This window comes from Rhincodon typus, chromosome 6 (genome assembly GCF_021869965.1).
Source record: "Rhincodon typus isolate 14 chromosome 6, sRhiTyp1.1, whole genome shotgun sequence".
Taxonomy (NCBI): Eukaryota; Metazoa; Chordata; class Chondrichthyes; order Orectolobiformes; family Rhincodontidae; genus Rhincodon; species Rhincodon typus.
Window position 1 is genome coordinate 38,447,216 of NC_063337.1, and position 14,301 is coordinate 38,461,516.

The following is a 14,301-nucleotide window of genomic DNA, read 5'->3' on the forward strand; positions in this document are numbered from 1 at the left end:
TGCGGGCTGGGACTGTGCACACATCAAATTTCTGGGCAAATGCTCATTGGACTGCTACGTTTGGAAAGTAAATGAAAGGTTTTCTAAAAGGTTTGCAAGTAATGAAATCTGAGGAAAAAAAATGTAAGAAACACACTGTTTGAAGAAAAAGGTGGGTGTTTTGTTTCTAGGTTTTCACCAGATCTTATTTTAAGTGGAGTATCCAATGCTCTATTCTCCCTGGCAGATAAACCCTTTCAAAAATACCATATTCAACCTTATAAGGATGGGACTTAATAGCAATACATTCTGTTGAGTAAATAGCAATAAAACAGCCCGCTGCATTTTTGCTTCAAACACACCTTCCAGAAGCTTTGCCCTTACTGTGCATGAGAGTTCCATTGCGCTATAGACACGCACCAAACAAAAATGATTACCTACTTAATCCCATGATTAAAGTGCTTCTCTGAGTGAAGTCTTTAATGAAAATCTATTGCTTTAGAACTGACCTCATTCGTGACAAAGATAAAATGCATCTCCCATGACAGAACCCTATTCAATATCACATTTTTAATCTTTGCATACTTATGCTGGTATTGACATTAATTGCATTGCAGATTCATACCATAATCTCACAAATACAGAAATAATTACATTCCTGATTTGACTGAAGGTGTTCATGCAATGAACTGGTAAAACTTACAGACAACAACTCAGTTTCGACTCTTGATGGAGTTAGCTGATTCAAAGGGCAAATAATAGTCATGCAACAACAAATTTCAGAGCTTCTGCATTGGTCAAGGAAGGAAAAATGCCAGTCTGCACTCCAGTCACTGATCTGTATCCGTGATCGCTGTTGGAAGTCAATAGCCCAGGTATTCTGATGGCCAGAGAGTCATTGAAGCAGAGCAGACAGCTTACGCACTGTTGACCAGGCATGGCTGCCCCCACTGGCCTGAACTACCCACCCTACCAACTGGGTCTAGACCTGAAACAACAATCCTGCCCCCCCCCACCCCCTCAATTCTGTCACATCGGACCTGATAGCCTCCTCCCCACTAACTCATCTCACTTCTTGACAATTGCCCTGTCTTTCTCCACTCACACCATTCGTATGATCTTTTGATCTCTCTGCTGTAAATTCTGTGCCTATGTGCCCCTCCGCACTTCACCTGATGAAGGGGCAGTGGTCCGAAAACTTGTGATTTCAAATAAACCTGTTGGACTATAGCCTGGTGTCATGTGACTTTAGAGATGTTGTTACACACCCCTGGAATAGATGGGTAAATCCCAATGGGGAGTGCTTTATCTGTGCATATGTATGATCATGTTGGCTGTCGCCTATCTGATACGTCTGCATAGATACCAAATTATTTCTAGCTCTCCAACTGTTCGTTTGGAATCCTTTATCAACTTGTTGTAGGTTGTTTCTAGCTACTAAAACTTTTGATTATAAAAGCTTCAACTTCTCATGGAATTTATAGTCTGTCCCATAGACCTTGTTCTTGTCAAACTGCTGCTTCGTTCGCTGCCCTACCTTGTTCTACATGGCTGCTACAAGATCTCCTCCTATGATCAGAATTGCTTTTATAAGTTTATAATCCTTTTCTAGGATCATGTTCACTTACAGGTCCATTTTTAGTATTCATTCTATATTTTCTGGCCTCCGACATTCTTTTCTCATTTTGCCAATCCACTGATCTTGCCTCATGTCCCTTGTCTTTCATAACAAGAATTCATGGAGTATATTCGGGACAGTTTCCTGGAATGATATATTGTGGATCCAACTAGAGGTCAGGTTACTTTGGATCTGGTAATGTGTAATGAAACAGGTTTAATAAATAACCTCATACAAACAAATCGTGTAGAGAACAGCGACCATCATATAGTATAATTTAGCATTCTGTTTGAGAAGGAGAAATTTGGGGTCAGAAACAACTGTACTAAACTTAAACTTTTCACCTCTGGAATCAATCTAGTGAATCTCTTCCAATGCATCTACATCCTTCCAAGTAGGGGTCTAAAACTACGCCATACTCCAAGTGGAGTCTCATCAGTGCCTTGTACATTTGCAGCAACATTTCCCTACTTATATACTCTCTTCCTTTAGCAATAATTGCTAAAATTCCATTTGCCTTTATTACCTGCTATACCTGCATACTAGTTTTCTGTGATTCATGCAAGAGGACAACTCAGATCTGCACCAAAACGCTCAAGTTTGTCTCAATTTAGACAATAAATTGCCTTTCAATTCCTCTAACTAAAATGGATAACGTCACACTATCCATGCTAAACTTAATCTGCCAAATTATGGCCCATTCACCTGACCTATCCATATCCATTATTAAATTTCTTATTTCTTCATTGCAGTGTGCTTTCCCACCTAATTAGTGTCTTCTGCAAATTTGGCTATGGTATTCAGATACATGGTCTTTAAATTTGTTCTATTATTAAATTTCACTACCTGTGGATAATTCCCTGGTGCAATATGACATTTACACATTCTGTGCCACAGTAATTAGTGCTGGGATCACAATTATTTACAATATATGTTAATGGATTGGATGATGGAAGTGCAAAGTCTGCAGATAACACAAAAATGGCAGATAGTGACGATGACAGAGTCTTCAGAGGGATATAGGTAAGTGAGGTTATTAGAGCACTTTGGCAAGAAGAATAGAGGATCTGAATATTGTTTTAAATGGGCAAAGACTGCAGAAAGCTGCATTACACAGGGATTTGGGGAGTCTTGGTCATGAATCACAAAAGCAAGCATCCTAATTCAGTGGGAAATAGTGAAGACAAATGGACTATTAGCCTTACATTCAAAGGGAATGAAGCATAAGAATGTGGAAGCTTTGCTAAAATAATGCAAGGTGCTGGCCTGACCACACCTGGAATACTGTGAACAGTTTTGGTCCCTTTACCTAAAAAACCTTATACTGGCATTAGAGACAGTCCAGTGAAGGTTCAATAAGTTGATCCCTGATATGCAGAGATTATCTTCTGAGGAGTGGTTGATTGGGTTGGGTACTCACAAGAGTTTAGAAGGCAGAGAGGAGATGTTATTGAAACATGTAAGATTACTAGGGGGCTTGACAGAGTAGATGCAGTGATTGTCCCCTCCTTGTGGGAGAGTCCAAGACCAGAGGACATAATCTCAGAGTGAGGGGTCACCCATTTAAGACTCCGATGAAGAGAAATTTTTTTGAGGGTGGTGAACCTGTGGAATTCTTTACACCAGAGGGCAGACTATTAGATGAGCCATTATTTAATGGAAGGGCGGAACAGACTTGACTTGGGCCAAATGGTTTCTTCTTTTCATATAACTTATGGTTTTATGGTCTAATAAGCCAATGGTTTATTTCCACTGGCTCTAAATGCTGTCACTACAGTGATAACATGCATCAGACACTTGCAATATATGTATTACTTTGTGTTAATTTTTGATCGCTCTTCTCTATGGCAAATAGCCTTAGTATGTCCTCTCTCTATCACTACGTCTATATTCGGTCAGCTCCTAATCCTCCTAATTGTTCAGCGTTTGTACATGCAAAATGGATAGTACCTCAGCAGTTTCTATGTGATGTTGAGATTCTGTAAATGTGTAACCTTAAGGAATGTACCCTAACAGTTTAATTCCCATGCTTTTAAAACCACTGCATTTTCAACACTACCTATTGCTTTATCTGGATCTTTCTAATCTTTCTGCCCTTGTCTGTTTCGAACATACTTTGGAATAAAATTTATTTCTGATGGCCTTATATAATCCTAAAGGTTTGCTGAATTTTCTCTGAAACTTCAGCCTTAAAGAATGCTTTTCTCCCTGCATGCATGGCATTCAAGTACACACAAATGGTGGAGGTTATTGTCATACTTTCCCATGTTAGGATCACTTATTACTGAGGAATATTTGGATTTCTCCCAAAAACCAATTGATAGGGTAACCTTCATTCATTCTAAGTGTGTTCTTTACATAGACTGCCCATGGCAGGGCAAATATTAATTTACAACTTGTTTGGTCTGCTTTGATTTTATGAAACCTCTAATCTATTACTGCATAGTTTGTTTCACACCCTCCATAACTGAAGGACCTGTCAGCTGCCCTGTTCAACACCACAATACTTATATTTTCAACACATGTTCCTAAGTTCAACATTGATAAGTGCTCCCCAGCTCCATTGTCAATTAGAAATATATCTGGTGCCCCCAGTCTGGTCTATATTAACTTCCCCATGACTTTTCCACTATTACTGTATTTTCTTTACCATGTATTGTAGTAGGCTGATTAAATATAGATGTGATGTCTGTGAAATTCAAGCTGAATTTTTTTTTACCGTATCCTAGACCTTCAAGATCGTTGCTACAATGTAGTTCAGGTCTCTTGCTAATTGGAGATTCGTGATGGGTTATGAGCATTTACATTTTTACATTTATTGATGATCTCCTCTATAAGTTTACTGTATTCTTTATTTCTAACTCCTACCACCTTTTAGTCTCTCCAGTAGTAAGAAAGTTCTTCCTGATATTCCCTTGCATCTCTTGCTCAAAATTTTAGATCTGTGTCCCTTGATTCCGGTACTGTCCCACTAATGGGAAGAAATTTTCTTTGTCTATCTTATCTGAACCTATCATAATGTCTATCAAATCTCCTCTCAATCTCTTTCACTCCAATTCTTGTAACTAACCCCACCTCTAAGCCACACCATCCCTGGAATTATTTTTGGCAAATCTCCTCTGTGCATTCTCGAAGATCTTCACATCTTTTCTGAACTGTGGAGTAGAACGCAATGCTGTAGTTGGGGTATACCAAAGCTTGTCCCTCCTTTGCCTCCACGTGTGAGTTCCACAGACTGGCTATACTTCTGAATCACTTTATTTGTACTTGCACTTTAATAAAGGGAGTTAAAAATAGCTTGCTAGGGAATTTGCCAAACCAGAAACCAATACATCCTGCAGCAGCTGAAATGCCACCTATTCGCATTGTAACCTACCCGTTTGTAACTATTGTTTGTCATGTCAATCTGAAAGTTACAATTTTATTTTTTCATTTTAAATTGTTTGTGCTTTTAGGAAATGGCAATCCGAGCACTGAAGCAGACTGGCAGCAGAAACATAGAAGCTGCTCTAGACTTCATAAGTAAGATGGGCTATCTGGACCCTAGGACTGAACGGATCGTAAGAGTTATTAAGCAAACATCACCAGGTAAACTCACAGCATCAATTCGGATAAATAAATTTAGTGCTATTTGTTTTAACAAAAAACCTGAATTCAACTTCCTACATTAAGAGTTGCAGGAATACATGAAGCATGATTTTCTATTTCTTGTTCACTAGCTTTGGGTGAATCTAGATCAAGCAGAGGTGTGAGAAATTTTGGAAACTATGTTGCTGGTGGTTAATTGTTTGGGATTTTCCACCAGAAGAGAAGTTGTTCTACCAATGAGCTGGCAACAACTCTGACAAACCACTGTCATAACTTTGAAACCTCTCTGTGTTCTCCCTCCCTATAAACTCCATCTCCTCCTTCCTTTTCTGTGATACCTTTTAGTTCAAGCACTGGAGATGCAACACCTATGTGGATTTCTACCTCTTGCTTTCTGATCATTCAAGATTCCAAATTTGTTTTTATTCTGAATAGTAGTACAAAGGAGAAGTAACTGGCCATTTTGGTAATTGAATCAACACTTTTATACTGATGGTGTGACGGGCTTGGGCTTGATTCTTGGCGTTTTCTTCCCATTACCGTTGTGACATTACAGATTGTCATTGCCATTGAAGAGAGCTTGTGGATGCCCAGTTTTGAGTTACTAAATCTGTTCAAAGTTTGTCCAATATCGTGCAGAGAGAGTGAGAGAACAAGGTTTTGAGAGCATGAGTGAGGCTGTGAGAGAACGAGTGTGTGGGCTTGTAAAGAAGTATGAATCTGTGAGGAAGTGTATGTCTGTGTATACATGTACCCATGCTGCCAACTCTCCTCTTTCTGAACAGCAAAAAGGGCTTTTGCTTGGGGGAAAGAAAATTTTATTAAGTAGACTGGGAGCAACTACTTCTGGGTAAATCTACAACTGAACAGCAGGGTAGATTCAAAATGGAATTGGTGAGAGTGCATGCCCAAAGTATTCCGTTTAGGAAGAAATGCAGGAGCAACTAACCCAGAGGTCCCTGAATATCTAAAAATAATCTGGACTAGATAAGAAAGAAAAGAGAGACTTTCCACAGGTAGAAAGGGAGCAAATCAATGGAGGCTTTCTGGTGTACAGAAAGTGTAGGGGGATCTTAAGAAAGAAATTAGGAGAGCAAAGAGGGCGCATGAAAAACCACAGGCAGAAAAGCTGAGAGAGAAGTCCAAGATATTCTAGAAATATATCAAAGAGAAGAGGATAACCAGGAAAAGAATAGGGTCTATTGGGGATCAAGAGGGCAATCTGTGTGTGGAGCCAGAGGACATTGGTATAGTGTTAAACGAGTACTTCACACCTGAACTCATTTTGAAGAAGGAGGATGTAGGTATATTATTCAGGAAGAGGGGCTGTGAGGTTCTAAGCAGTTTGACTTGGGTGTGAGGGGGTATTGGAGCTTTAAGCAGGTTTAAAACCATATGTCCAAATGAGTTGTATCACAGGCTGTGACATGAGATGAAGGAAATTGTAGACGCTCTAACCCAAATTTGTAATGCCTCTCTGGCCTCGGGGAGATGCCAGAGGACTAGAAGGCAGCTTATGTAGTTCCACTTTTCAAGGAGAGTAGTGGATGTAAACCAGGGAAATACAGACCAATGTGTCTTGCCTCAGTGGAAGGCAAGTTATTGGTGAATATTCTGAAGGAGAGAAATAATCTTCACTTGAAGGAGGCAAGACTTGATCATGGATAGTCAGCATGGCTTTGTCATGGGGAGGTTGTGCCTAACAAATTTGATTCAATTTTTTGATGGAATGACCAGGTATGGGTAGATGAGTTTATATGGATTTCAGCAAAGCCTTTGACAAGGTCCCACATGGGAGATTGATAAAGAAGGTAAAATCTTAATAGCTTGGATCCAGACTTGGCTTAATGGTAGGAGACAGAAGGAGTTTGTGGAAGCTGTTTATGTGACTGGAAGCCAGTGTCCAATGGCATACCAGAGGGATCAGTGCTAGATCTATTATTTTTCCTTATATAAACAATATGGAAGAAAATGTTGGGGCATGTTGATAACTAAGTTTGTGGGATGACACTAAGATTTATCGGGTGGTCAACAATGATGAAGAAAGTGTTTGGTTAATGGAGGATATTGGTGGATTGGTCTGATGGGCAGATTAGTGGCAGATGGAAATTAACTTTGATAAGTGTGAGGTGATGCACTTTGGAAGAAGTAACAAGACAAGTTAGTACTCAGTGAATGGCAGGACACTAGGAACCTTAGACAAACAGAGAGATCTTGGAGTGCTTCACCACAGACCCCTGAAGGGGGTCACGAATAAGGTTTCAAGGTCGCAGGACTCATGAATAAGGTTTCAAGTTCGCAGGATGTACTGGCAGGCAGGAAGGTGGTTTGAAGTGTGTCTACTTCAATGCCAGGAGCATCCAGAATAAGGTGAGTGAACTTGCAGCATGGGTTGGTACCTGGGACTTCGATGTTGTGGCCATTTCGGAGACATGGATAGCGCAGGGACAGGAATGGTTGTTGCACGGTCCAGGGTTTAGATGTTTCAGTAAGATCAGGGAAGGTGGTAAAAGAGGGGGAGGTGTGGCATTGTTAGTCAAGGACAGTATTACGGTGGCAGAAAGGACGTTTGATGAGGACTCGTCTACTGAGGTAGTATGGGCTGAGGTTAGAAACAGGAAAGGAGAGGCCACCCTGTTGGGAGTTTTCTATAGGCCTCCGAAAAGTTCCAGAGATGTAGAGGAAAAGATTGCAAAGATGATTCTGGATAGGAGCGAAAGTAACAGGGTAGTTGTTATGGGGGACTTTAACTTTCCAAATATTGACTGGAAACGCTATAGTTCGAGTACTTTAGATGGGTCAGTTTTTGTCCAATGTGTGCAGGAGGGTTTCCTGACACAGTATGTAGATAGGCCAACAAGAGGCGAGGCCACATTGGATTTGGTACTGGGTAATGAACCAGGCCAGGTGTTAGATTTGGAGGTAGGTGAGCACTTTGGTGATAGTGACCACAGTTCAGTTACGTTTACTTTAGCGATGGAAAGGGATAGGTATATACCGCAGGGCAAGAGTTATAGCTGGGGGAAAGGCAATTATGAGGCGATTAGGCAAGATTTAGGATGCATAGGATGGAGAAGGAAACTGCAGGGGCTGGGCGCAATTGAAATGTGGAGCTTGTTCAAGGACCAGCTACTGCGTGCCCTTAAGAAGTATGTACCTGTCAGGCAGGGAGGAAGTGGTCGAGCGAGGGAACCGTGGTTTACTAAAGAAGTTGAATCTCTTGTCAAGAGGAAGAAGGAGGCTTATGTAGAGATGAGGCGTGAAGGCTCAGTTAGAGCGCTTGAGAGTTACAAGTTAGCCAGGAAGGACCTAAAGAGAGAGCTAAGAAGAGCCAGGAGGGGACATGAGAAGTCTTTAGCAGGTAGGATCAAGGAAAACCCTAAAGCTTTCTATAGGTGTGTCAGGAATAAAAGAATGACTAGAGTAAGATTAGGGCCAGTCAAGGACAGTAGTGGGAAGTTGTGCGTGGAGTCTGAAGAGATAGGAGAGGCGCTAAATGCATATTTTTCATCAGTATTCACACAGGAAAAATACAATGTTGTCGAGGAGAATACTGAGATACAGGCTATTAGACTAGATGGGATTGAGGTTCATGAGGAGGAGGTGTTAGCAATTCTGGAAGGTGTGAAAATAGATAAGTCCCCTGGGCCGGATGGGATTTATCCTAGGATTCTCTGGGAAGCTAGAGAGGAGATTGCAGAGCCTTTGGCTTTGATCTTTGTCGTCATTGTCTACAGGAATAGTGCCAGAAGACTGGAGACTAGCAAATGTTGTCCCCTTGTTCAAGAAGGGGAGTAGAGACAACCCTGGTAATTATAGACCAGTGAGCCTTACTTCGGTTGTGGGTAAAGTGTTGGAAAGGATTATAAGAGATATAGGATTTATAATCATCTAGAAAGGAATAATTTGATTAGGGATAGTCAACACGGTTTTGTGAAGGGTAGGTCGTGCCTCACAAACCTTATTGAGTTCTTTGAGAAGGTGACCAAACAGGTGGATGAGGGTAAAGCGGTTGATGTGGTGTATTTGGATTTCAGTAAAGCGTTTGATCAGGTTCCCCACGGTAGGCTATTGCAGAAAATACGGAGGCATGGGATTGAGGGTGATTTAGCGGTTTGGATCAGAAATTGGCTAGCTGTAAGAAGGCAGAGGGTGGTGGTTGATGGGAAATGTTCATCCTGGAGTGCAGTTACTAGTGGTGTACCTCAAGGATCTGTTTTGGGGCCACTGCTGTTTGTCATTTTTATAAATGACCGGGATGAGGGCGTAGAAGGATGGGTTAGTAAATTTGCGGATGACAACAAAGTCGGTGGAGTTGTGGATAGTGCGGAAGGATGTTGCAGGTTACAGAGAGACATAGATGAGCTGCAGAGCTGGGCTGAGAGGTGGCAAATGGAGTTTAATGCGGAAAAGTGTGAGGTGATTCACTTTGGAAGGAGTAACAGGAATACAGAGTACTGGACTAATGGTAAGATTCTTGGTAGTGTGGATGAGCAGAGAGATCTCGGTGTCCATGTGCATAGATCCCTGAAAGTTGCCACCCAGGTTGATAGGGTTGTTAAGAAGGCGTACGGTGTGTTAGGTTTTATTGGTAGAGGGATTGAATTTCGGAGCCATGAGGTCACGTTGCAGCTGTACAAAACTCTGGTGCGGCCGCACTTGGAGTATTGCGTACAGTTCTGGTCACCGCATTATAGGAAGGATGTGGAAGCATTGTAAAGGGTGCGGCGGAGATTTACCAGGATGTTGCCTGGTATGGAGGGAAGGTCTAATGAGGAAAGGCTGAGGGACTTGAGGCTGTTTTCGTTAGAGAGAAGAAGGTTAAGAGGTGACTTAATAGAGACATACAAGATGATCAGAGGATTAGATAGGGTGGACAGTGGGAGCCTTTTTCCTCGGATGGTGGTAGCTAGCACGAGGGGACATAGCTTTAAATTGAGGGGTGATAGATACAGGACAGATGTCAGAGATAGGTTCTTTACTCAGAGAGTAGTAAGGGCGTGGAATGCCCTGCCTGCAAAAGTAGTAGACTCGCCCACTTTAAGGGCATTTAAATGGTCATTGGATAAACATATGGATGATAATGGAATAGTTTAGGTTAGATGGGCTTCAGATTGGTTTCACAGGTCGGCGCAACATCGAGGGCCGAAGGGCCTGTACTGCGCTGTAATGTTCTATGTTCTATGTTCTATGAAAGCGGCAGGAGCGGTTAATAGGTTAGTTAAGAAAGCTTACAGGACACTTGCCTTTGTTACTGGAGGCATAGATTATAAGGGCAGGGAGTTATGTTTGAGTTATGCAGGACTTTGGTTAGACCACAGCTAGGGTACTTTGTTCAGTTATGGTCACTGCACTATAGGAAGGGTGTGCTTATACTGGAGGGGATACAAAGGGGATTCACCAGGCTGCTGCGTGAAATGGAGCAGTTTAGCTATGAAGAGAGAATGGATAAGCTAAGTTTGTTTTCTTTAGAGCGGAGAAGGCTGAGAGGAGAGATGTATAAGATTGAAGGACATGGACTGGGTGGAGAGAAAGCAGCTTTTCCTCTTAGTTGAAGGCTCAGTAACAAGGGGGCATAATTTTGAGGTGAAAGGCAAGACGTTTGGAAGGGATTTGAGGAAAAAACCTTTCACCCAGAAGGTAGTGAGAATATGGAATGCCTTGCCTGGGAGGGTAGTTGAGACAGGAAACCTCAACTTTTAAAGAGTACTGTGTAAGCACATGAAATGTCATAACATTCAAGGCAGTGGGCCAAGTGCTGGAAAGTGAAACTAGTGTAGGTTTTGTTTTGTCAGTGCAGACTCGATGGGCCAAAGAGCCTCTTCTGAGTGATTCTGTTTGGCTCTGATGCTTGGCACTTTGTGATGGCCAGAATTCATTGTTTTGGAATTTCAAAAAAATCATATGTATCATTGTGCAAAATCTTATCTTTCAAAATTTGGTCACTGACCTCCTGGATGAGTGAAAAATTGAAATGGGATCCCCCATACAGAAAGGTTAGACAAACCTGTATTAAATGCTTTTTTTCCTGCATTACTGATGCTGATACTCCTGACCTCTGGGCATTCACATTCTTCAATATATTGCTCAGATACTGAAAAACTAAACATACAAAAAGAAACCTATAACCTACAATAGAGATAACAAGCTATAGAGCTGGATGAACACAGCAGGCCAAGCAGCATCAGAGGAGCAGGAAAGCTGACGTTTCGGGTCTGGACCCTTCAGAAATGGGGGAGGTGAAGGGGTTCTGAAATAAGTAGAGAAAGAGGGGGAGGCGGATGGAAGATGGATAAAGGAGCAGGTAAGTGGAGAGGAGACGGACAGATCAAGGAGGCGGGGATGGAGCCAGTAAAGGTGAGTGTGGGTGGGGGTTGGTCAGTCAGGGGAAGACGGACAGGTCAAGGAGGCGGGGATGAGGCTGGTAGGTAGGAGGTGGGGGGGGGGGGGGGGGTTGAGGTGGGAGGAGTGGATAGGTGGGATAAAGGACAGACAGGTTAGGGAGGCGGGGATGAGCTGGGCTGGTTTTGGGATGCAGTTGGGTACGGGGAGATTTTGAAGTTTGTGAAGTCCACATCAATACCATTGGGCTGCAGGGTTCCCAAGTGAAATCTGAGGTGCTGTTCCTGCAACCTTCGGATGGTATCATTTTGGCACTGGAGGAGGCCCAGGAAGGACATGTCATCCAAGGAGTGGGAGGGGGAATTGAAGTGATTCGTGACAGGGAGGTGCAGTTGTTTGTCGCAAACCGAGCGTAGGTGTCTCACAAAGCGGTCTCCAAGCCTCCGCTTGGTTTCCCCGATGTAGAGGAGGGCACATCTGGAACAGCGGATACAGTATACCACATTAGCAGATCTGCAGGTGAAGATCTGTTTGGTGTGGAAGGTTTTCTTGGGGCCTGGGATGGGGGTGAGGGGGAGGTGTAGGGGCAGGTGTAGCACTTCCTGTGGTTGCAGGGAAAAGTGCCGGGTGTGGTGGGGCTGGTGGGGAGTGTGGAGCGGACAAGGGAGTCACGGAGAGAGTGGTCCCTCCGGAAGGCAGATAAGGGTGGGGAGGGAAAAATGTCTTTGGTAGTGAGGTCAGATTGCAGGTGGCGGAAGTGCCGGGGGATGATGCGTTGGATCCGGAGGTTGATGGGATGGTACGTGAGGATGAGGGGGATTCTGTTGTTGTTGTTGTTGTGGTGTGTGTGTGTGTGTGTGTGTGTGGGGGTGGGGTGGGGGGGTGGGGGTGGGTGGGGGGGGGGTGGGGGTGTGGGGTGGGGGTGGGGGGGTGTGGGAGATGAGTTGCGGGAGACGCAAAAGATGCGGTCGAGGGCGTTTTCGACCACTGTGGAGGGGAAGTTGCGATCCTTGAAAAATGAGGACATCTGGGATGTCCGGGAGTGGAATGCCTCATCTTGGGAGCAAATGCGGCGGAGGCGAAGGAATTGGGAATAAGGGATGGCATTTTTGCAGGAAGGTGGGTGAGAGGAGGTGTATTCTCGGTAGCTGTGGGAGTCGGTAGGCTTGAAATGGATATCGGTTTCCAGGTGGATGCCACAGATGGAAACAGAGATCCAGGAAGGAGAGAGAGGTATCGGAGATGGTCCAGGTGAACTTAAGATTGGGGTGGAAGGTGTTAGTGAAGTGGATGAACTGTTCGAGCTCCTCACGGGAGCACGAGGCAGCGCCGATACAGTCATCCAGTGTATCATCCACGATACAGTGTAGCTTCGGAAGAGGGATTGTTCCACATATCCTACAAAGAGGCAGGCACAGCTTGGTACCCATGGTCACCCCCTTTGTCTGTAGTAAGTGGGAGGAATTGAAGGAGAAGTTGTTAAAGGTGAGGACGAGTTCAGCTAAGCGGACAAGTGTGTCAGTGGAGGGGGACTGATCAGGCCTGCGGGACAGTAAGAAGCGGAGGGCCTTTAGGCCATCTGCATGGGGAATGCAAGTATATAGGGACTGGACATCCATGGTGAAGATGAGGTGTTTAGGACCAGGGAATCGGAACTTTTGGAGGAGGTGGCAGGCGTGGGTGGTGTCACGGATGTAGGTGGGGAGTTCCTGGACCGGGGAGAGAAAATGGAGTCGAGGTAAGTGGAGATAAGTTCGGTGGGGCAGGAGCAGGCGGAGACAATGGGTCGACCAGGGCAGTCGGGTTTGTGGATTTTGGGAAGGAGATAGAAACGGGCAGTGCAGGTTTGGGGAATGATGAGGTTGGAGGCTGTGGGTGGAAGGTCACCTGAAGTGATGAGGTTGTGGATGGTCTGGGAGATGATGTTTTGGTGGTCGGGCGTGGGATCATGATCAAGGGGGCGGTAGGAGGAGGTGTCAGAGAGCTGGCGCCTGGCCTCGGTGATGTAGAGGTCAGTGCGCCATACTACAACTGCTCCACCCGTGTCCATAGGGTTCCTACACTCTTGTTTCTAAGCCCTTGATCTTTGCTGGCTTGATGCCATTTTTTCAATTTCTCCGCTTATTTGTTTTGCTCCCACTCATTTATTTCCTGCTTCAGGCTTCATGGCAAGCTTTGAGTGATGACGAGTTCAGGCTTGATGTGCCATGCACAGCTGAATAGTTTGTCACTGAAATAAAACCGAGAACTCTGGATGCTGGAAATCTGAAACAAATAGAGAAATTGCTGGCATAACTCAGCAGGTCTGAAAGCATCTATGGGAAGAAAGCAGAGTTAATGTTTTTAAGTCCAGTGACTCTTAGTAAGAACTGTTAGCAACTAGGGAAATAGTGGTTTAGGGGTAGATGAGAATGGGTGAATTTGCTACAAGCAATCCATGTCATAACAGGACTGGGTGTGGGGGTGGGTTTAAAAAAAGGATTGCTTTTAGCACAGTCATCCATTCTCACCTACTCCTAGGTCTATTATCATATTATGTGAATTGTTTTCAGTGCAGCTCACCCATTCCCTCTTAGCCTTTGCACTTATTATTGCTTATTCAACTTCTCTTCTATCCTGGCATACTATCCATAATCTCCATGTGCACCTCCCCTTCCATATTTTTCTGCCTTTGTCTCTGTGTGTGTGTCTCTCTCTCTCCCCCCCCTCTCTCTCTCTGTGCCTTTTCTCGCGCTCTCGTGCTCTCTCTCGCGCTCTCGTGCTCTCTCTCGCGC

The 14,301-nt window shown here is 43.9% G+C and overlaps 1 protein-coding gene across 1 annotated transcript in view; it reads left to right on the forward strand.

Moving 5' to 3' along the window:
• Positions 1 to 2,594: 2,594 nt before the first annotated feature.
• The window catches only part of lats2 (large tumor suppressor kinase 2), a 42,038-nt gene continuing 30,331 nt past the window's right edge, over positions 2,595 to 14,301 (forward strand). The window contains exons 1-3 of the mRNA XM_048597937.1: positions 2,595 to 2,620; positions 4,476 to 4,557; positions 5,053 to 5,185. Coding sequence (XP_048453894.1) covers positions 2,595 to 2,620; positions 4,476 to 4,557; positions 5,053 to 5,185 — 241 coding nt within the window. The remainder of the gene's footprint in view (positions 2,621 to 4,475; positions 4,558 to 5,052; positions 5,186 to 14,301) is intronic.